The sequence below is a fragment of the Coregonus clupeaformis genome, chromosome 13, assembly GCF_020615455.1.
Source record: "Coregonus clupeaformis isolate EN_2021a chromosome 13, ASM2061545v1, whole genome shotgun sequence".
Classification (NCBI taxonomy): domain Eukaryota; kingdom Metazoa; phylum Chordata; class Actinopteri; order Salmoniformes; family Salmonidae; genus Coregonus; species Coregonus clupeaformis.
In genome coordinates, this window is record NC_059204.1 from 17085996 (window position 1) to 17109408 (window position 23413).

The 23413-nt window shown below is 43.3% G+C and overlaps 2 protein-coding genes across 8 annotated transcripts in view; one reads left to right on the forward strand and one right to left on the reverse strand.

Annotated features, from left to right (window-relative positions):
* Positions 1–538: 538 nt before the first annotated feature.
* Positions 539–3116, forward strand: LOC121580202 (ATP-sensitive inward rectifier potassium channel 15). Its single transcript, XM_041895259.1, has 2 exons — positions 539–718; positions 1376–3116. The coding sequence occupies exon 2, from the start codon at positions 1445–1447 to the stop codon at positions 2465–2467; it is 1023 nt and encodes a 340-aa protein (XP_041751193.1). The 5' UTR covers positions 539–718; positions 1376–1444; the 3' UTR covers positions 2468–3116.
* Positions 3117–6088: 2972 nt separating this feature from the next.
* Positions 6089–23413, reverse strand: part of LOC121579359 (transcriptional regulator Erg) — a 73474-nt gene continuing 56149 nt past the window's right edge. For 3 of the 7 annotated variants that reach the window (XM_041893889.2, XM_041893888.2, XM_041893890.2), the window contains 10 exons: positions 19451–19668; positions 15309–15463; positions 12769–12972; positions 10448–10528; positions 9921–9995; positions 9255–9317; positions 8916–8972; positions 8773–8820; positions 8376–8438; positions 6089–8208 (listed from right to left, as the gene is read on the reverse strand). In XM_041893889.2, coding sequence (XP_041749823.1) covers positions 7688–8208; positions 8376–8438; positions 8773–8820; positions 8916–8972; positions 9255–9317; positions 9921–9995; positions 10448–10528; positions 12769–12972; positions 15309–15463; positions 19451–19668 — 1485 coding nt within the window. In that variant the 3' untranslated portion in view covers positions 6089–7687. The remainder of the gene's footprint in view (positions 8209–8375; positions 8439–8772; positions 8821–8915; positions 8973–9254; positions 9318–9920; positions 9996–10447; positions 10529–12768; positions 12973–15308; positions 15464–19450; positions 19669–23413) is intronic. The other 4 variants (XM_041893891.2, XM_041893894.2, XM_041893892.2 and 1 more) reach the window with 3 other exon arrangements.

A 23413-nucleotide genomic window follows, 5' to 3' on the forward strand; every position in this document is an offset into this window, starting at 1 on the left:
GGTTATGGGTCCCCACTCCCCAGTTCCCTACATACAGTACATGCGCTTTGCAAAACAATTGCTGTATTTTAGATGTGGTGATTTTAGATATGGTTTGATTGTGATTGTGATTTGACTTGCCATTTTATGAATTAAATAAATGTCATTATATTGAACCCAATTTCATTGCCAATTTTCCATTTGTCTTTAGCTGTCAACAACATCATACAGTATCTTCCCTTTAATACCATACCATAGTAAAATAATGTATGCTGAGACCAGGGTAATTTCATTTTCTGGTCAAGGATTTAGAATGTCTGACAGTACATTATTAGGCTTTGGAGATAGTAAATCAGGGTGTGTGTATAAAGCAACAACAATCATATATGGAACTACAAAACAAACCATGAGGTCAGAGAAGGAAAAAAAGTGTGACAAGGAGCACTTGTTGCCATACCTGCCCCTGGTTGGGTGGGGTAGATAGGTGGAGTTTGTCCTACACCCCAAATAAAAGCTGACCTACAGTACAGGTAGTCAAGAACTCATTGAATTAGTTTTCTTCCTTCTCTCTCCTTTTTGTTCTCACAAACTGTCCTAGATATAATTACGCCAAAGTTCAATGTGCAAGGGCAATAGAGGAGTGGGGACATTGTGGAACTCTCCAGAAGGGGTATTACAGCAGATTATAACTACTGAGAACAAGTGAAGCCACTCACCTGAGAAGGCAACAACACTAAATGTGAGTATACACCTTTCTTGCATTTTTAAGATTTAGAGGTGTAAAAGTAATTTAGAGAAGTTAAGTCAGAACTTTGTAAAACTGAAATGACATAAGATGTTCTAGAAAAAGTGTTGCTGCCTGCTGCTGAGTTAATTTACAACTTTGCATAATTGCTTATTAACCCTGTAAAACAATAAGGAAAATAATATTCCTGAGTTTTCCATCACAAGGAGCTAAATTTTTATACTTGCGGTGACATGCGAACTGGCAAATAAAGAATCTTAGATTTACAAAAATGTCATGGTTTTGCATTTATTCTAAAAGAGACCCTGTTTGAGTGTACAGTGGGGAATACATACAGCATAACACAATATTTAGAAATTTGAGGAAATGTTTTTGGTTCAGTGATGTACTGTATGTATGTCAACATAAGAAGGAGGACATATCTAAAAGGTTAGTCACATATGCTTGTTGTGAAATTGGGTGTGTGGAGATATCTTATCAATTATCTAATTTCTGGATGAAACCAACTAACTACCGTAGCTCCAGTGAGAATTTTCTTGCTACTGACATTTGTCCAAAGGCCAGTTAATGCTTGAACTATTCCTGAACTGTGTTATCTACTGTGTCCTGGTTTGTTGCCATTGACTAACATTGTTTATTCTTCCTTTTCAGCCCCACTGCTTGCCATGCAAATAGGGTGACAACAAAGTGCCAACCAAAGAGAACACACTTAAGACCAAGATGACCACCAAGAAGGCAGATTTCCAGCGGAGGATTGTCTCCAAGGATGGACACAACCAAGTGCGCATTGACAATGTGGAGGGCATGGTGAAGCTCTACCTCCACGACATCTGGACCACGGTTGTGGACATGAAGTGGCGCTACAAGCTCACCCTGTTCTCCTCCACCTTCGTCACGACCTGGTTCCTCTTCGGCGTCATCTTCTACTTCATCGGCATGGGCAACGGTGACTACGAGGGTGAGCTGCTGTCCAACCACACGCCGTGCATCATGAATGTCGAGACCCTAACCGGCGCCTTCCTCTTTTCCCTGGAGTCGCAGACCACTATTGGCTACGGCTTCCGCTACATTACCGACGAGTGTCCGCTGGCCATCTTCGTCCTGGTGTTCCAGCTGGTCACCACGGGCCTGGCTGAGATCTTTGTGACCGGGGCCTTCCTGGCCAAGCTGGCACGACCCAAGAAGCGGGCCGAGACCATCAAGTTCAGCCAGTCGGCGGTGATCTGCCGGCACGATGGCAAGCTATGTCTGATGGTGCGCGTGGCCAACATGAGGAAAAGCCTGCTGATCCAGTGCCAGCTGATCGGCAAGCTGCTTTCGCCCAATGTAACAGAGGAGGGCGAGAAGACTCTGATCCACCAGACAGCTGTGGACTTCTACATGGACTCATGCGGGGAGTGCCCATTCCTAATCCTGCCCCTCACATTCTACCACGTGCTGGATGAGAGCAGCCCGCTGGCAGGGCTGACCGCCGAGAGGTTGCGGACGCGCGACTTTGAACTGCTGGTCACCCTCAACGCTACCATGGAATCCACGGCAGCCACTTGTCAGAGCCGCACATCGTACGTTCCCCAGGAGATCCTGTGGGGCTACGAGTTCAAGCCAGTGCTCTTCAGCACCCCCAGTGGCCGGTACGTGGCCGACTTTAACTTCTTTGACAAGGTGCAGTTAAGCAGCGACCCGACACTCTTCAGCAACAACACAGAGAAGCTGAAACTGGAGGAGGTGCACAAGAAGGAATAAGGGAGGACGTTCAAACATGTTAGACATACTGGTAATAAACATGATCCACTTTAATGGTTGTTTTACCATGTTACTTAGAAACAATTTGGAAATACACCCAGCTAGCACATTTGGTTCCTTGGAAGTTGTGGGAATGTATGTTTTTGGTTTCACATTGGTTGTGGGAACGAAGCCATAAGTTTCCATAAGTTGAAAATGTAGCCTGTTCTGGGAACATTTATTTGAAGGTTGCAGGGAGGTTCTGAGAAAGATTTTCTGGGAGGTTTTATTAAAACTGAAATTATAGTTTATTTTGAGGTTTTTGAATAACTTCCTTAAAACTTTCACTGAATGTTTCAATAAGACATTTAATAACACTGCTAGCTTATTTTGGGATAATGTTTTTGAACTCCAAGCATTTCCTTAGGCATTAGTCATGTAAACACATTTATATTTTATTGTGACACGGAATCAGTGGGATTTGAACCTATGATCTTCTGTTCTCTATCCATGGAATTAGTCCACTGTGCCATCAGGATGGAGCTAGCATGCCATGTTTTTTACGCATTAAAAACTGTTAATTTTAGTATGCTCATACAGACCCCATTTCAAAGGAAACTAGAACTTATTAAGATCAGGTGTGGCCAATTAGTGGGCCCGGCCAATACACCTGAACACACTTAACAAGATATAGGATAGAGAGAGTTTCTTTGATGCTGAGAGTGGAATGTATATGTTTTTAAATAACAATTTTAGAACATTCTCTAAACATTACAAAAGTTTACTTGAGGATTTTTATGGAACGTTTTCTTAACATTCTCTGAATATTTTGAGAACATGACTTTAAATATAACCATGAGGAAACCTGTAGGAAACATTATGCTGAAGTACTGACATTCCCAAAGAACAATGTTGTTTCTTAATGTTCTTGGAACAATTTGAGAACGTGACTTTAAACAGAACCATGAGAAAATGTTATGCTGAAGTACTGAAATTCCCACAGAAGGTTTCTTAACATTCTCTGAATTATTTGAGAAGATTCCCAATGTCAAGTTGGAGAACATTTCTAGAACATGACCAAAATTCAAATTAAATGTAACCATGTTTGAACTTTTAGGAAACGTTCTGATAAAGTAATGAAATACCAAGAAAATAAGTTCCTTAAATGTGCAGAGAAAGCAACTATCTTGCACCATTCCCAGAAAGTTGTGGGAAGGTTGTATGCTAAATAACCATAGGACAACCACGCTCTCAACAAGCTCTAAGAAACATATGGTTCTCAGAACGTTATGTGCTAGCTGGGCACAGTACGGAAATATATACACTACCGTTCAAAAGTTTGGGGTCACTTAGAAATGTCATTGTTTTCGAAAGACAAGCAATGTTTTTGTCCATTGAAATGACATCAAATTGATCAGAAATACAGTGTAGACATTGTTAATGTTGTAAATGGCTATTGTAGCTGGAAACATAGGCATACAGAGGCCCATTATCAGCAACCCTCAGTCCTGTGTTCCAATGGCACGTTGTGTTTGCTAATCCAAGTTGATCATTTTAAAAGGCTAATTGATCATTAGAAAACCCTTTTGCAAATATGTTAGCACAGCTGAAAACTGTTGTGCTGATTAAAGAAGCAATACAACTGGCCTTCTTGAGACTAGTTGGGTATCTGGAGCATCAGCAATTGTGGGTTCGATTACAGGATCAAAATGGCCAGAAACAAAGAACTTTCTTCTGAAACTCGTCAGTCTATTCTTGTTCTGAGAAATGAAGGCTATTCCATGCGAGAAATTGCCAAGAAACTCAAGATCTCGTACAACGCTGTGTACTACTCCCTTCACAGAACAGCGCAAACTGGATCTAACCAGAATAGAAAGAGGAGTGGGAGGCCCCGGTGCACAACTGAGCAAGAGGACAAATACATTAGGGTGTCTAGTTTGAGAAACAGACAACTCACAGGTCCTCAACTGGCAGCTTCATTGAATAGTACCCGCAAAACACCAGTCTCAATGTCAACAGTGAAGAGGCGACTCCGGGATGCTGACCTTTTAGGCAGAGTTGCAAAGAAAAAGCCATATCTCAGACTGGCCAATAGAAATAAAAGATTAAGATGGGCAAAAGAACACAGACACTGGACAGAGGAAGATTGGAAAAAAAGTGTTATGGACAGACGAATCGAAGTTTGAGGTGTTCAGATCACAAAGAGAACATTTGTGAGACGCAGACCAAATGAAAAGATGCTGGAGGAGTGCTTGATGCCATCTGTCAAGCATGGTCGAGGCAATGTGATGGTCTGGGGGTGCTTTGGTGGTGGTAAAGTGGGAGATTTGAACAGGGTAAAAGGGATATTGAAGAAGGAAGGCTATCACTCCATTTTGCAACGCCATGCCATACTCTGTGGACGGCGCTTGATTGGAGCCAATTTCCTCCTACAACAGGACAATGACCCAAAGCACAGCTCCAAACTATGCAATAACTATTTAGGGAAGAAGCAGTCAGCTGGTATTCTGTCTATAATGGAGTGGCCAGCACAGTCACCGGCTCTCAACCCTATTGAGCTGTTGTGGGAGCAGCTTGACCGTATGGTACGTAAGAAGCGCCCATCAAGCCAATCCAACTTGTGGGAGGTGCTTCAGGAAGCATGGGGTGAAATCTCTTTAGATTACCTCAACAAATTGACAACTAGAATGCCAAAGGTCTGCAAGGCTGTAATTGCTGTAAATGGAGGATTCTTTGACGAAAGCAAAGTTTGAAGGACACAATTATTATTTCTATTAAAAATCATTATTTCTAATCTTGTCAATGACTACATTTCCTATGCATTTTGCTATATTTCCTATTCAAACTCATTTCATGTATGTTTTCATGGAAAACAAGGACATTTCTAAGTGACCCCAAACTTTTGAACGGTAGTGTATGTTTGTATTTTGTACTCCTAAACCTAATGAGTGAATGCTGACACTTTTAGGCTAATAAAAGCATGTTCCTGATCAGTGTGCATCTGGTCAGAGTACGTTAATGTGCAGTGTACAGTATATCTGGCATATTGTTTGGATTTACAAGCTAGATAATAGGAGTATATGGACATGCAGGCAGAATAGGACTGTGTCTCAGGTGCTGGTGTTTGAGTGTAATTGCATTTTTGTGGCAGTAACTGTTGCTGTATTAGAAAGAATTATGTAGGATTCCAGGAAAAACAGATTCAAGATGTTGTTTCTTTGTATCACTCAAGTTGTATATTTGAATGTATTATACATATTTCACTCTTAAGGGTAGATGGGGATATAACAAAACTAGTTTTTGAGATAATGGCTGTGTAATGCTTAAAAGCTGTGTTTATCTGTATCTACGAATAAACCATTGACTTTCAATAATGCCATAATCAGATTGAAGGGATGTTTTTATCAATAAATAGCTCTATAAAATTCACCTAGCCTCCCCCATCCCACACTGCGCTACATTCCTCATCTCTGTTGTTGTGGCAACACTCAGGGTAGAGCCAATGAGGTTTGTCGTTTGGTTGTTGGCACACATCGACTGTTTTGGGTCAAAATAATGGGGCAAGTCCTCTTGATACTGCATGCAGACAGAGCACAATAACACACATCATCTTTCACCTTCCAAGACAAGAGAGGACAGCACTTTGGTTGAAGATACTTTATTAGAAATGACACAGTAGAAAATCTATCAAAGTATATCATTTTTATGGTCCCTTTAGTAAACAATCTCAGTATCTCAGTCCTGTTTCTCAGTTTACAAGGCTGGCAGCTTATAGGTGTTCTACCCAAGCCTGCATCCCATAAAATAATACTGAACAGGTCTGAAATTACTTGCCTGGCCGACACAATCAGTTTTATATTAATATATATAGTTTAGGTTTATAGAGCATAAAGTTCAAAGGCCACAACTGTTTTTTCACTGTTTACTGCCTGCTTTAGTCTATTTCAATGACTTTTTTGTCACTATATCTATTATAAAAACATTGTCTGTGTCTTTGGCTGGCTGAGATCAACTCGTAGTGTATAAATGCATAAGTTATAAATTTATCATATAAAAAGAAATATAACACTGACTTGTATACTTCAATCTAACAAACGCACAGCGTTCGCGACTCAGAAAAACAATAATACAAAATTGGAACTTTGTAAAATCTCTTCAGCTGAACTGGGAGTTTCTGTGGTAAGGCACTGTGGTCAAGAAAACTCCTCCTTCCTTATAAAAAGATTTGAGGTCACACACAACATTTTACGAATCCTGCTTAATTCCAGTTTTTCCAAATTTCCAAAACACAGATGAATTGATTTCAAGGCACTCTCTTTAAGAATAACAGTCAAGTAAAACAATCTTCCCTTTACGTTCAATAATGCCATATGCACTACTATGTAGTATAATAATACTGATAAGACATAAGGCAGTTTATATTCAAAGTAATAATACTTAATTTTTCACATATTTCAGTGTCTTTCATGATCCGCCGTCCTCTCTGATGTCGCCCCACCCTTGGTCACAAACAGTCTGTGAGTCCATGCATGGTCATGTGACATGACCATCTAGCACACATCTACCCAAGGTGTTTCCTGCTGGTGCTTGTTTCACAGTTTACTACAGCCAAGTTTAGTACTCCTCCCTACTTCCTCTGTGTACTCTGAAGTACACACTCATCTGCCACACCACACCCCTCTCCTCACTTACATCTCACTTATCTTGCTTCATCTTTACAGTCTTTGATATGTTTACTTCATTAAATAAGGTAGTTTAATAGATTAAAAACATATATAATAAGTAACTGTTCATGCAGCTATTGTATTTTTGGGGTATATTTATCGACCTTTATAAAAAGGACATGATCATGTTATATAGTCCACTGATAACTCCCTTTTAAGTCTACTCAAAGACTTATCTTTCACTGTTCTCAGAAACTACACGTCGCACAATGCCCTTGGTCATAGCAACGTCCACTATTGCCCTTTTTACATTTACAGTTTTCCCTCCTATATCGTCTTATAGCGACATGTCTGTAGCCATCCTCTTAATCCTTTACAAAACCTTGAGCTCCCTCACCTGCTCATGCTCTAGACTTACACCAGTTACCCTACCTCTACATTATTCCTTCATTATTGATCCTGCCCCTGTTTTCGTTTGGTTCTGACACTACCCAAACGGAAACCCTTTGTGTTTCCCCGTTTCTTCCCGTTTCTTCCTCCAGTTTTAGAGTAGCGAGACACCCTTCCCTTGGCAGGTCTAATAGTACGTGCCCAGGTGGGAGGGCATGTGAGCGGCTGGGTGCCGGGTGTTGGGGTAGATCCCTCCGGTGGGGGAGTTCCAGTAGGGGTTGGGGGCAGCAAAGAAGCTGGAGGAGGTGACGGGTAGCGCTTGGGGGTGGGGCGTGACGAAGTTGACCTTCTGCTGGTGTGCATGGTAGGTGCTCATGTAAGACAGATCGGAGGGGTACTTGTACATGGAGGACTCTGGCGGGTGGGGCTGCAGGGCCTGGGCGATGCCGTGGAAGTCAAACTTGTAGGCGTAGCGCTTGCCGTGCACCTTGGTCATGATGTTCTTGTCGTAGTAGTAGCGCAGGGCGCGGCTCAGCTTGTCGTAGTTCATGTTGGGCTTGCTCTTCCTCTCGCCCCAGCGTCTTGCCACCTCATCGGGATCAGTCATCTTGAACTCGCCATTGGTGCCCTCCCAGGTGATGCAGCCGGAGTTGGTACTGTCTGACAGGAGTTCCAGCAGGAACTGCCACAACTGTATCTGTCCCGAGCCTGCAGGCAGAAAGGGTGTCAACACAGTCACAATTACTAATACAGGCCGGGATTCAAACCGCACTACGTCGACATCGCACTGCACTTCACTTTCAAAGGCAATTTCCTTGACGTTCACGATCGCATTCAGGGTAAACGCTGCGGATGTCAGCTCAAGCGTAAATTACCTTTAAAGCTCAAGAGTAGTGCGATGTCGGCGGATTGCGGTTTGTTTGAGTCCCGGCCAACGTCTGGACAGAGACAGGAAGTCAACACGTAACAATTACTTATACAGTTGGGACAGAGTCAGGGAGTCAATATAGTAACAATTATAATACAGTCTGGACAGAGACAAGGAATCAACACGTAATAATTTATAATACAGTCTGGAGAGAGACAGGTGGTCATCCCCATAACAACTACATACAGACATGTTACAGTCAACACCACAACAACAAGTCATTGCAACAGTCACCACCATAACAGCTACTCTTGCAAATGGTGCCTTTGTTGTAATATGAATTTCTAAAATCTTTAATTCTATCTAATGAAGTGATAATCACTCACACCCTCCCTAAAACTCACCGGGGTTTGCCAGCCTGCTGCTCGTGGGCCCCAGGATCTGGTAAGGATCTAAGAAGGGAAAAACATTCACATTTGTAGGAGAAAATATTTTATTCAGCTCAGTCAACATCTATTTCAGAGTACTGTTCAACCTAATATCTTACCTAGCTGAGGCCTCTGCTCCTCTGTTTTGGTGACAATGGCTGGGGAGGGCTGGGAACCTTGAGGGATAAAGTTCCCAAAATATTAACAGGGTTGGTTTCCTTGAGGGCAATGTTCCAAGAGTATACAGTGGAGAAATACCTTCTTATCTTGAGGTATACAATTTCCTGTTCTCTGATTCTGCCCGGACTTTTTTGTTTATGTCTAGTCCACAAGCTTGTAAAGATGTAACCTCTTAAATTCATTGTGATGGACTTTGACACATTTCCCAATAGATGAAAAGCAAAGGGAGTGCCATGTTTCGACAAAGGACTGATGTACAGTACATTGCGACTCCTTACCTTTGGTGGAAGACACAGCTTGTGTAGCCCAGCCAGATCTTCTGGCTGCTTCATATGCCAGGTCTGTAAAATAACAGTAATGACAACAGTCAACCTGCTGCCTGCAGTTATTAACCTTACCCCTAGAGGGCGCTATGCTAAAAACAAAAACATGCTGATGAGTGAGAGCATTTCTGTGGGTCACTTCATTGGTCTGAGGCAAGAGTGGTTGATTGCCAGAGACTTTCCATAATACAAGGGGCCCAAACACATAGACACAACTACTGCAGTCTGGAGTATTATTTTAAGGGCAGGGGATGCTTATGTTGAAATATAAACAAATTATAGCACCTCTAAATATTATTTTGACGAACTTCTTCTAAATATACCTTTGTATATGAGTATTTTTGTAAATGGGCATGGGCAATAATCAAAATGTAGTACTTTGTCTGCAAGGTGTGTGGTTCCTTGTTTCTCCTTTTCCTTGTTTCTCCCCGGGACCACCCATACGTAAAAATGTATGCGCACATGACTGTAAGTCGCTTTGGATAAAAGCGTCTGCTAAATGGCATATTATTATTATTATTATTACCCTTGTACCTTGCTCCTCTAAGTGTAATTGGATGTGCTTACAGTAAGCTCTTATGCCTCATCTACATAAACTTGTAGGAGTGATGAATCACCCACCTGGCCTAGCGGAGACTCTGGGGGAGTTGTCAGTGGGATAAACGGAAGTGTTAGGGAAAATAAAACTTGCACCTCCTGTGGAGAGTGAAAGAGAGGATCATTAATTAATTATGTAAATTATTATGCACCCGTAAAGTCACAACTTCTCATGACACATTGCCTGAACGTTCCATATCCATGTGGGGAGGGATTTCGTGCAGCACAGGGGTAATTACAGCACTATGCATCAACGTTAGACTTTAGCACATGCCTTCATCTACGCTCTACAGCCACAATGCATTACTGCACCAGCATACAGTAACTTCTGCATCACATAACAAAAACACATTAGAAATAATAACAACAAATATCAGATAATATTACTTGATGCATAATCTGATAATCATATGAATAGAAAAAAGCAGTGTGCATGTACAGTATATAAAAAGTGCACTGTATATACATAGGTGGGCACTGTGTGAGTGTGAGGATACTGTGGTGGCGGGAGCAAAGCCAGAGGTAGAGAAGGGAGGCAGGGGTCTCCTTACCTGTGTTGCGAGCATGCATTAACCGCGGGGAGTTTTGTAAGGCTTTGTCAACATCATCGGAAGTCAAGTGAGGAAGTGGAGCTGAGAAATAAAACATTCTTTTGAAAAAGAGATAAACCAAAAAAAGAAAACAGCTCAAAACAACCTATGATGTGCAAGGAGTGATGCGTTGGGGGGGCCAGCCATGATAAATACAGACCTTTAGCGATGCACTAAGGTAAGGCCTGCTCTTAGAACTGCCATAGAGGCAACATTCAACAGGCAAGGAGCAATACAGGGAGATAGAGGGTGAGGAGAGGGGAAATGGAGTGGGAGAGAGAGAGCGAGAAAGAGAGACAGCTTGTAAGTGTGGAACACATCGCCATAGCAAGAGGGGAGACAATGGCAGGGAGGGCCAACCCAAATAAACAGTTAATCACTCGTGCCCACATTCGTCTGTGAGAATCCATCGCTTTTCCCAATTTTCCCTCCTCCAGAGTAAATTCGGCAAGCGTGTGTACACACGAGGGGGAAAGAGGAGCAGCAACCATTGCCAAGAACAAAAGGAGGAGAGGGCATTCTTCCTTTCCCCCCCATCACTAGTGTCTTTTCCAGTCGAGCAGACCTCAAATACAAAGCCAGCCACCGTCAGGGTCTGTGAATAGTGTAGGTGTGCCTACCCACTCCCTTCAGACCATTTTTAATCTAAGGCCAAACAAAAAGAAGTATTTGGAGACAGATAAGTAGGCCTATTGGCAATTCTCTGTTATCAATTTCAAACTGCCCACAGTATTTAAATGAGGGTGTGGGAACTGTTGATTACACTAAAAGGTATGTATAAGAAAAGGTAATTCAAAAGATTTTCGTGAGACATGTGTTTCAAGAGAGCTTCAAGCACAGGATTGTGGAATAACACAAAAATGATCAACAGCCCAGTTCAGAAGGTGGTGGTACACCACTCTAAACTCTGGACTCCTCCAGCTATCGGGCTTTCTAATTTCTCTGTCTGTCGGTCTGTGTGTCTGGCTATCTTTCTGTTTTGTTCCCCTCTTTCTCCCATCACTCACCTCCTCTGTACATCTGTGGGTAACTCTACCAAAACCGACACTGATTTCAAACAAATAAAACCATTAGCAGTCATCATGAGAAGAGTAATGGTTCATTGGAAAGTTCTCTGCACAATCAAATGGAACTTGGACTACCCTATTCTTGGAGAGCAGAGAGAGACAGACTATCAAAGATACACATAATCTCAAGAGTCTGACAAACCTTCTCCAATGACTATAAACAGATAAGTCTCTTAAGATGGGTGTCAATTATGACTTTATTGATGTAGTGTGTCTATTCCTCTTCAAAAACATGTTAATGATTTTATTATTGTTACACTACTGCCACCATTACTCCCTACTACTACTACACAACTACTACTACTGTCACATCTACTGCTAACAACTTCAAAACAGTGTGTGTGTGTGTGTGTGTGTGTGTGTGTGTGTGTGTGTGTGTGTGTGTGTGTGTGTGTGTGTGTGTGTGTGTGTGTACGACATGCACAAATGCATGTGTGTGTGTAGAGAGGAGGTGAGGTGCAGTGGACAGGAAAGCAGGCCTTGGAGCAGTGAGTCATTCAGCCAAAGCAGCAGAAGCAGCAACAACAGGGACTCCTTTACCAGGTTTCATTCTAATCTGCAGTCAAGCAAAGTAGCTGAGGCCCTCTGGAGTATGTCAGTGAGAGCTCAGTTTGATACACACTATACACAGACAGGACTACTGAGGCTCGCTACTGGAAGGCTGCAGGATCTGCCCTTTGCCCTAACTTTAACAAGCTATGAGAACTACACCTTGTTAAGGGAATAAGTGTATCTAGTCCCCTGTAGCTCAGTTGGTAGAGCATGGCGTTTGCAACGCCAGGGTTGTGGGTTTGTTTCCCATGGGGGGCCAGTATGAAAATGTATGCACTCACTAACTGTAAGTTGCTCTGGATAAGAGCGTCTGCTAAATGACGTAAATGTCAATCATACACTCCTCTTTGTCCTTAATAATCTAGGCAAGTCTGGTCCTAGAGAGCCACGGTGTGTACAGGCTTTGGTTTCAGACCAATATTTAAAGCACCTTAGGCCTGCTTACCTTATAACCCCCCAGGACAAGTTTCCTACCTTACCTCTGGTATAGAGGTAAAGAATGGACCAGCAGCCCTTCAGTAGTAGCCCTTTGTAGCATTTCTCTTTACTGCCTGCCATTGCATTGTGTTGGTCAGCTGGGAAAGAGGGGCAGAAGGCAGGAGCACGGAGAGGGAGGAGAGGAGAGAGGGATGATGAGGAGGAGAAGGAAGATACTACACTCACTCTCTCTGAGGTAGTGCAGGTGGGAGAGCAGGATGTCTGCGTTGTAGCTGAGCGTGAGCCTCTGGAAGTCCTCCTTGCTCATCTTGCACAGGTCCTTGCCGTCCATGTTGTGGAAGAGAGCCACGTCCACGTCCAGCAGGCCATACTCCTTCACCGCCCACTCCAGCCACTGGCGCACATGCTCCGTGGACCAGAGTGTGGGATCTGCCAGGCCATGGACACAACATAGGAGGGGGGATGTGTTAACACCATGGAAGGGGTAAGATGCAGCGGGTAGCAACATGGAACTGGAGCAACTTATCCCACTCACAGAGAAAGGAGAATGGAAACTCTCATAGTAAACTCTCGCCTTCATAATTACTTATTTTCTTAAGTTCATACTTACTCTCATTCTTTATATGACAATAGTTTTGAGTGTACATTTGCAATGAAATTGGTTTTAACAACCAACATTTTCTAAATACATTTTAATTTGTGCAAATACAGTCCAATTACATGAGTACTGTGTTTAGAACGGCATTCTCTTTCCCAGAGATAAGACCACTGGTACCAAACACACACACACCTAACAAACATAACAGGATCCAAAAACTGCTGACAGGTACAGAAACAAACCACACCATAGTCTGGTCCTCCGTTCCAGCAATATTTAACAACACCTGTAACTCTGTATCTGTGTCCCAAATGGCACCCTATTCCCTACATAGTGCACTACTTATGAGCAGAGCCTTATGGGCCCTGGTCAAAAGTAGTGCATTGTATTGGGGATAGGGTGCCATTTGGGACACAGCCTGTAACCCTAGCTCTCTGTGCGGGGGCGAGAACGAGCATCTCAAGATTTTGGGGGGGTGGCGGGAAGCCAGAGTTCTTACACAGGCTCAAAGAGCGAGGGGCAACGGTAACTCATCCCTCACTACAGAGACATGAGGCGAGGATCAGTTGGGGCGAAGGGGAGGCTGGCTGGCACTCGCTCTCCTCAGCCCTCAGGTCTGTCTCAGTGCAATATTGGAGGACTTAACCATCCAAACAATATAGTGGATGTGGCATTAAGCAGTGAATGCACTGTAATGCAGATGGAATTCAAATGGGACAGAAACTATAGAGGGGTGGAATCAAATACTACATATTATATGATAGGCTTTATTACAATACACTTTAGCATAACTTTTCTGTATTCCTCCAACAATATATTATCCTTTATGGCAGAGATGTTGGGTGGGGCTGTAGGGCTTCTTAAAATGCACTAAGTGGTGCATTGTGCATCATATAGGAACAGATCCACATGTATTTGAAGTTGAAATGCCCTCCCCAAGTCCCTATACCAAAATATCAGGAATGCGTTTCCTATACGTAGAGCAGAGAAGCCAGTTGAATATCGACCTCCCATTACATTCCGTGGAGCAGTGTGGCTATTGTCCTCCTCTAAATGAACAGCAAAAACAGGATGTTCTTAACATGTCGCGTCATTGTCCTTGTCAGCTTCAGTTGGAGAGGAAGTTGCACTATGCCAGAAAAACTGTGTTGCACAACCTCCAGATAGTGAGTACAGTGCTCCGTGCCGTCAATGGACAGGTCTGTCTGTGGGGAAATTACTCTAAACAAAGTTTCTCTATGGTTATTTTCCATTGGAGACATTACTGTGACCAAGGCTAACATAGGATGGCGCATGATCTTGTGTGACCTTTGGTTTGAGCTTCATGTAGTTCACAAAAAGTGTAGTCATCAAAACCCCTATGAACATAGGCCATGACCACAATTTATTTTTATGCATCAAGAAGTGACTATGCAATGCCGATCTATGACTTTATATCAAAGAAAAAACAGTGTCAATTCTGTAATATCCACAAAGTTAGCATCTAATTTCAAAGGTGCTTTATTTAGGCTATTCTACAGCCTATTTTCCCCCAAAGACACAGCACAGCCTCATGGATTATCCAGTCAGGATTCAGTGCTCTATTCTAGGTGTGTGTCTTTGAATGGGGAACTGATAAGAATACTTTTCTCCCATTTGGCAGGGACTCACATCCCCCCTTCACCCTACTCCTTACGCCACCCTGCTCCTTACTCCACCCCGTTGGACCGGCACCATAGGAAACCGTCTAGACAAGGAAAAGCACACTCGGCAACAAAACGCTGGGGTTTCTTTGCTGCAGATCCCAGGAAGTCTCTCCTTGTGACAGATGAATGTATGTGAGAGACATGAGGTCCCCTAATCGAAAGCAGTGAGTGACCCACATACTGCAACTGACTGATTGGGACTGGTATTGAAGGCTCCTTTAACCACAGAGGGCAACGCCCTGCTTCTCATTCCAAAGCAGGTCCTCTTTAGCTATGTTTACATGTGTACATAGGACACATGAGCTAGTGAGCTAGTTCACATCAGATGAGATATCAATTTTTATTATAATCTCAATTGCAGACAGGTGAGTCGACCCAAGGTAATTGAGAATATCTAACTAAGAGCTTCAGCTGTCTAAAGAAAAGTGTTCTGGTGTTCAGATCACTGTGGTGTCATTTGGTGTGTTAAGGTGTTCTGTTACCTGCGGGAACAATGACGCGGCGCTCATTGGTGGTCATGTTGGGGGGAGTGATGTGCTTGTCCTCCAGGTAGCTGCTGTAGGTGACAGGGGTGGTGCCCTCTCCTCCACTGGACAGCTTCCCGTTCTTCCCCACGCTGCATTCGTCAGGAGAGTTCCTGTCAGGACAAAACACAGAGGGGAGGGGTAGGGTCAGTCACAGAGAGGCGGGGTCATGCACATATGGGCGGAGTCAATCCCAGAGGGGTGGAGTCAACCACACCTGCAATGCTCATCAAGACTAATGGTTTACCTAACTGGTAACACTACACTGGAACATCTGTTTAACGACTGTTTATAAACCATTACTAATTTGTTTGTTAACCATTAGTAAAATGTTTGTTGATGATTATCTATCTGTTGTTCATGTATTTATCACATGCATTCATGTTGCTAGCGTGTGCCTTGATGCCAAAACAGAGGAGACCGTGTAATTGTGATTTCAACTCTCCTCCCACCACAGACTGCGAAACAAAGTAGTCTCAGATTTTTCGTCTCTACCATTCCAATCCATTATTCTTTCGAATATCCCAGCTATGGCTGTAACCTGTGCCCCGCAGCTCTCCTGAAGCCACATAAAAAGACAGATCTCCACTAAAATAAAGTGGTGGGGAGGGAGGACTGCCAGGGGCCCTGGGCCCCATAAATGACCCCATTCCAAATGACTCTTCTGCCATTATCATAGCTTCTGATTCCCCCGGAGTGCGGCCACCAGATGGGACGGATTACCCATGGAATGTCATATAAATTCATATCAACCTGCTGTGGCCAAGATATTAACCATTTTGGAACCATTTATTGGAATCAAAGTCATGTGTCAACCAACTGTTGGCCTCTCCTGACCCAGCCTTGATGGAGAGTCTGTCCTTGCCATGGGTACAGGCCCCAGATGCATGTGATTTGGGAATAGCTGTTTCAAAGTAAAAACACATAAAAGTGATTTATTCTCAGATCTGGTGTTGGAGGGATGTTTTAATCCAGTAGTATTTCAATAATGTTAGTCCCAAAGATTACAGTAACTATTCTATGGCACTTTCATCAAGAGACGTTTTATACTTCTTCTGTGAAATAATTGCCTATAGTGCTGTTAGTCCCAAAATGTTGGTGGCCATTTATTTTTCCTACAGGATTATTCTTATAACTGGAATGATCCAGTTTCCAGATTGTAATGTTAACATGAGCCTTTCAACTGAAATTACCACATTGCTGCAAAATGGACCCTTGTTTCTCACTTGGCAGAAATTCGGCCTCCCAAAGGGGGTCTCACTTACGTGTCCATAAATGTTAGCAACTAGACTGCAGAAACTAGAGACCCAATTCAATGGGGCTCAGAGGGTCAACATAAAAAATCAGGTGAAAGTTTCACTAATATTTCCCGTGGAAGACAATAGCACAACCTGAGTGATTGCCTTCCTCTTCCCAGAAGATGGAACTCTCATCATTAGGGAATCAGTAAGCCATAAGGATATGGTATCTGGATCTACGAGTTGAGCAAGGGGTGAGAGATGGCCAAAGTGTGACTTCGACTGAAAAGTCCCTCGGAATTCGTCTGATTCAAAAAACATTCTGCCAGTTTGAGCGTCTGATACTAAACTAGGCCAATATAAAACTTGAAATATGAACAGGAAGTTGGGGGGAATTCAGATGGTCTTATTTACTATAAAACGTACCCCCGAAAAACATATTCTATCACAACCCTGTTTTAAGGATCAAAACAAGCCTAAACCAATTAGTTTTATAGAACATTTGCTCATGCAAAAATCATACTTCACGTGCATTCCCAAAATGTAATGCACAATGCCCATACTTCTACAGTTCTTATCATATATCAATCAATGCAGAGAGAGAGAGAGAAAATAAGCAACAGAATACATCTTTGCTAATTCAAAATGTATGCTTTTTTCTGTCAAAACGTTGGTTATTAGGTTATTAAATTATTGCATCTGAGCTCCTAGAGTGTGCAGCTCTCCTTTTCTTTTTCAGAAGAAAAACCAAGCATCTTTTCCAACTGGAGAGGGAGACAACGAGATCGCCTTTATGTTATCAATTTACACTTGATTGAGTTAACAGTTTGGGCAGAAGATCATACTACTGCAGCCTTCCAAGATTGAATTGTGAAAGTATCATTTGACTGTGGAGAGCAGCCATGTCACCACATGTGCTGTTTGAAAAATATCACAAGACCTGGGGATGTTATCTATTATTGTGAAATGGATTGAGATCGTATTCAAAGGGCGGCGTCTGTGGCAAATTTGAGCTAATTAGCCAACACAAATGAACTATGTTGTGTTAGAATGTCTGATTAAAGAGTAATGCAATGGGATCAATGGAAAACTAGTGTTACTGTGTATCTGAGTCTACTTTGGAAGTCTCAGTGTCTGTGTGTAGACATATGCATTTGTATGTGACGCAGCGAAGTGCGCTGCAGTTCAGCCCTGATTAGTGTATGTGTGTGTATGTGTGTGTGTGTGTGTGTGTATCCGAGCCCATTGGACATCAGTGCAATTACTCTACTGTCTCCCACCCAGTATGAGTCACCATCAGAGGCTTACGGAGGCCAAGCGACTGTAAACTGCTGTCCACTGGGCCCAGACACATGCTAAAACACATTCAACCCTCTATCACTGTAGAGAGAAAGAGAGAGAAGGAGAGACAGAGACAGAGACTAGAGACAGAGATAGAGATAAGAATGAGAGACAGAGCGAGGGAGACAGAAAGAACAAACAATCCAAGGGAATCCTAGTGTAGAGGAGTGCAGGCGACCCGTCGACCTTGTCTTGAAGCTAACTTGTTCATTGTTCTCCAGGTTTGGATCAGCTAATTAATCTGCCAAGAGGTTGGGCTCCCGGGCCCACTTCACTTCCCATAAACCTTGCTGCTGCTCACTGAGGGTACTGGGTGGGGGATGATGGAGGGGGGCATGGGAGGGGTGGTCCACAAACCCATTAAATCCAGATAATGAGGGTAGCCTCAGGACCCCTGTTAGCCCCCATGTCAACATTCCCCGCAATAATTTCCATCGCTGAGGCTATCTGTCACCCAGCTGTACCATTACGCTCCCTCCCATTTCTAAAGCTTCAGCCATAACTCAGGCTGAAAAACCCCATTCCCGTGACATGTAACACAATCTTTAAGATTATCCACTCTGGAAATTGGACCAAACTCCTGGGATGTCGGAGAGCTTTGGAACACTCCGGGTTGAGCTTTGGGTCCCCAGATGCACGCATACACACAGACATACGGGTGTGCGCACACACACACACACACACACACCTACCTGTCTTCCCCCCTCCAAATACACATACATTTATTTGGCAGTACAGTAGGCTTCCCTCTAGTAGCCTAGTGAATGGAGGGGAGGATAGTGGTGTGTGCAGGAGCAGCAGTGCTGTCTGTGTTGATCTCCGCTGTAAATCTTCCTCTGCTCCCTGACTCGTCACTAATTGGAACAATCTTTCCCATGTCTCACCGCCAGATAAATAAGGCCCTCTGCCTGGGTGTCTGTGGAGATGGAGATGGCTGTGTGGAGATTGGAGGGGGCCTAGATGGATGGAGAGGGGGTTCTTGAATGTGTGAGACGTGTTATAAATATGAATGCAGTGGCGGTCCTTCTACATATTTTTTGTGGTACAGCTGTTTTGAGTTTGGGATTCCAACAGCAGCAACTCTGTCTTGGATTGGGTCTCAGGCAGCTTTGCCAGTTTTTCTTCACCCACTGAAAACCTCAGTCAAGTTCCTCGTCTGTTTGGCAAATAGCTTGGCTGCTGGCTGTCACTGTGTAAGCCAGGCAAGACTCTTTACTATTGATGGGCGTAAACAACAGACGTCCCATTAACTGACTCTATACCATCGCATTGAATTTTCTGCCCCCGTAATTCAAAATATTTACATTGCGAGTTTCGATTTCAGGCCGCATCGACCCACCTGTTTAAAGTACATCCATAGAAATGCAGACAATAGACAGGAAATTAGGGCCACAGGCAGCCCGGCTGCAGCTAGGAGGTGGTTCTATGTCACTTCACCGCTTCTTATGCTAGCACTCTCCAGAGAACACACGATACGGGCCAGACATATGTAAAGGTGAAGCTAAAGGTGGACTGCTGTACCTGTTGCCATTGACCTGTCCACTGTTGCACTCCATCTTGATGGTGACGTGGGTCGGCGGCTGGGACAGCCAGTCCTGCTGGTGCACCCTGGGGCTCATTTTGGCCGTCTGGCCGTATTCGCTGGCCGCCGCCGCCGCCATCTCCGCCTTGGCGTGGTGGGGCGTTCCGTAGGTGCACTCGAACAGCGACTGGTCCTCACTCACCACCGACAACGCTTCCTGTACACAGAAAGAAAGAACAAAGACATATCCCTCTTAGATTTCTATTACAATCAAAGCTCCATTCACTTGGTTTACAATCAACTGGTTCAGATTCATTAAATGTGGATTTTGGCATGAACCGAGTATGATTGATTTGTGATCCTAGGGGCTCTGCTCAAATTGCAGGTAATTTGTGACCGGTCCATGATTTAAACCCTAAGCTCTATGAACATATGTGGTGGATATAACAGTAGATTGCAGTCTGATGAATACCTCCTTGTGCACTCATTGTTTTGTGGGTAAAATGGCAGACAGAATGACCCCTGGAAAACTCACCTGAAAACCAGGCCCCCTCATTATAGAGGGATTACCATGACCAGTAAAAGTGCTCCAGTTTCATTCACTTCTACCTGGGTTGAATTATAGCACAGAAGTATACGCTATGATTAAACCAGCAGGGTGTCTACCAGGCTAATATATAAGTCCTTATTATACGTGAATAATATCCACATATGATCCACAACATGGGCAAAGAGCACCAATATTAACCAACCTGACCCTCTAAACTTAGCCACCACATGCTAACCCTCGTGATCATTAACATTTCAGAGGCATTTTGTCCAACTTTTTGTCTTCCTCACAGGACAATAGCTACATCCTGGAATCACAGGTCTGAGGTAACGTTCACCTGGTGCCCCCTAGATGGAGTAGGCCTCCTAAAGAGTCTGGGTTACTTCCTGTCATTTTTGGGGATGTTTTTCCCTTTTTTTTCTTTGTTTTCCCCTTTATTTATACAGGTTATTCTCATTTAAATTAAATCTATTTTACATGAGAAACCTGTTAGGTTCCCCTGCTAGCCACTATCGCCCAAAGCCTGCTTTAGGGGGTTTACACTTTTGATTTCTTATTAAATACTCTGTGCCAATGGCATAAAAAAAGTTCAAAATCAACATACATTTTATTAAATGTTTTAGACTTTCTCAACTGTTCAGTATCTCCCTATCCCAAGACCTCCGATTTAGCTGTAGAAAGAGCTGAGAGTTTTTTATTTCCAGGTATTCTTTAGGTTATTGGGTTAGGTCAATGCATGCTAAGCATATTCAGCCATTCTTGGAGGAAATGGAAATTGAGACTCTACTTCAACTTCCATTCCAATATCCATTTGTTGTGATGTAAGGAGACCACAGTGCAGACCACACTCACGATTATCTCATCACCGGGTATACTCCCTGAAACCACAAGGCCTCAGTCAGGTCCCCATGTGTCCTTCATCCAAGAAAGATGGAATCACATGCAATACAAAACGCTTTTAGGATTTGTACATTTAAAGATCAAATGCATGTTCTAAATCTTAATCTTAAATCTTGATTAATCTAGTGTTTACCCTTCATTTATTTCAAAGCCATTCCTGTCTCCTCCCATCTACCTCAAATGAATGGGATCCCACAGTAAAAATCCATTCAGCACCAATGACTAACACAAACACACCTTTTCCCACAAATACCATGACATGGCAACCTGTCTAACATTTTCCCAGTATTGTTCATAAAATCTCTTAGCTAAATGCTGTATTGCTGCATATACCTCAGAGGGCTTCCATCTGAGTCTAACACCAACCCTTCCATTCTCTCTTTCCTCTGTGCTCCTCAGCCATCCTCAACCTGCCCTCCTCTCTCTCTCTTGTGGAAGGAGTGCCCCTCCAACATCTCGGAGTAAGTGACCCACCCTGATCTCAAATCACTTAGGAGGAAAAGGAAGCTGTGTCGGAAAGCAGATTAATCTAGTGGGGACTGGTCCTCCCTGATATGTCAGCTGCAAACCACATTACAGAGCAGGCCGGGCACATTGACCCTCACCTGAGAGGAGAGAGAGAGAGAGAGAGAGAGAGAGAGAGAGAGAGAGAGAGAGAGAGAGAGAGAGGGAGAGAGAGAGAGAGAGAGAGAGAGAGAGAGAGAGAGAGAGAGAGAGAGAGAGAGAGAGAGAGAGAGAGAGAGAGAGAGAGTGAGAGAGAGAGAGAGAGAGAGAGAGAGAGAGAGAGAGAGAGAGAGAGAGAGAGTAAGCGGGTCCAGGGGTTAGAGATAGAGGAGGGGAGAGCAGAGCATAATATACACGAGGTGACCCCAGCCAGCATGAATAAGGGGCACACTCACAGCTTTTGTTCGCCCAACACAAACAAAACAAAACCACATCCACTCACAGCTAATGTTCAGCCACACAGCTCCATACTTCCTGAGCTTTGATCCTATGGAAAAGACCATAAAGCCAGGAACTGACCAAAAAACAACCAACAGACAGACCACAGAGAGATCCGTAATCAATCACAGCTGGGATTTTTGATAGATGTGTAGCCATTGAGTGCCATTTTAATGCAGTCTGTTTACAGTGTGTCTGGGTACAATTTACAGATGTAAGATCTTAATGTGATCACCCTGTTTCAGGAGAACTTTCCTACAATGTAGGAAATGTTAAACTTGTAGTGTATTTGAGGTTTAAAAAGGATTCTGAAGTCTGTAATTTCCACTTTGAAAATTCAGAGTTGATTTTCCCTTAAGAAAAATGTATCAAAAATGTCCATTAATTATAATCCACATAATAATTCACATTTCCTGTTGCTGCAGGACTATTATTTTCCTGCTGTAGCAAACTGGCTCAAATTAAGATCCCACATCTGTATGGAAAACACTGGAAACCAGTTATTAGAACATATTTGGCCATCCTGAAGCCAACAGAAATGTGTGACAAAACAACATGACACTAGCTACTAGATTTGGCGATCACAACATAGAGAAGATTCAGATATTCCATAAACATCAAGACAAAATGAAGCAAACATAATTCGCCTTTAGATTTAAACTAAACTAGCGGAGATCACAACAGCACAACAGTCTGGCCAGGTCTCCATCTTGCCCCGAACTCAGTACAGTACATTCCTCTATGGTCCATTATTCCTCTTCTGAGGAAAGTGAGAGATGTAGCTCAGTTGGTAAAGAATGGCGTTTGCAACGCCAGGGTTGTGGGTTCGATTCCCACGGGGGGCCAGTATTAAAAATATAAAAATTATGTATGCACTCACTAACTGAAAGTCGCTCTGGATAAGAGCGTCTGCTAAATGACTAAAAATGTAATTGTTTCACAACCTTAGTGTCCCGGCCAAAGAACATGAACACAGAATTAGGCAGGGAAGAATGAGGGTGTGCTGAGCCCAGGTTTCCTACCGAACACAGAGTTCACCAGAGAATAAGCCATATAATGTACACATTCAGGGAGGTCCTCTAGTGGAGTTTCAGGGGCTGCAGCATGGCCCTCTGGGTAGGGAAATGAACTGCTGACCAGAGGGCAGCTGCTTCAAATCAGAACTTGTGCCCCTCTGAGGCATTATAGTAAATTACCCTCCATAAATATTGAGCTTTATAAGTGGAAATTGGTATAGTACACTGTTAATTTCACCTCATATAATGTTGTGTAAATCACATTTAATAATAATCAAAATAATGTATTTTTGTCATAAAACGTTTCTTCCTAAACCTGCTCCAGTGTCTCCAGGGTCATTCTGACCATGTAAAGTGACATAGAGAGCCATATTCACAGTGTATGAGTCGCTCTAGTCCTGTAGTCCCTCTCAATGGGGCCATTGGACTCATTCATGCAGAATGTCCCAGGCAGCCTTCCCAATGAGACGTGGTGTGGTGTGGCTGAAGACAGGAAGCTCCCCTACTCCCAGCATTTCCTGCATTGAAAGTTCCTGATAGTGCGGGAGGGATAT

Excerpts from the sequence above, each read along its gene's own strand:
- LOC121580202 (XM_041895259.1), top strand. The coding sequence starts at position 1,445 with ATGACCACCAAGAAGGCAGATTTCCAGCGGAGGATTGTCTCCAAGGAT.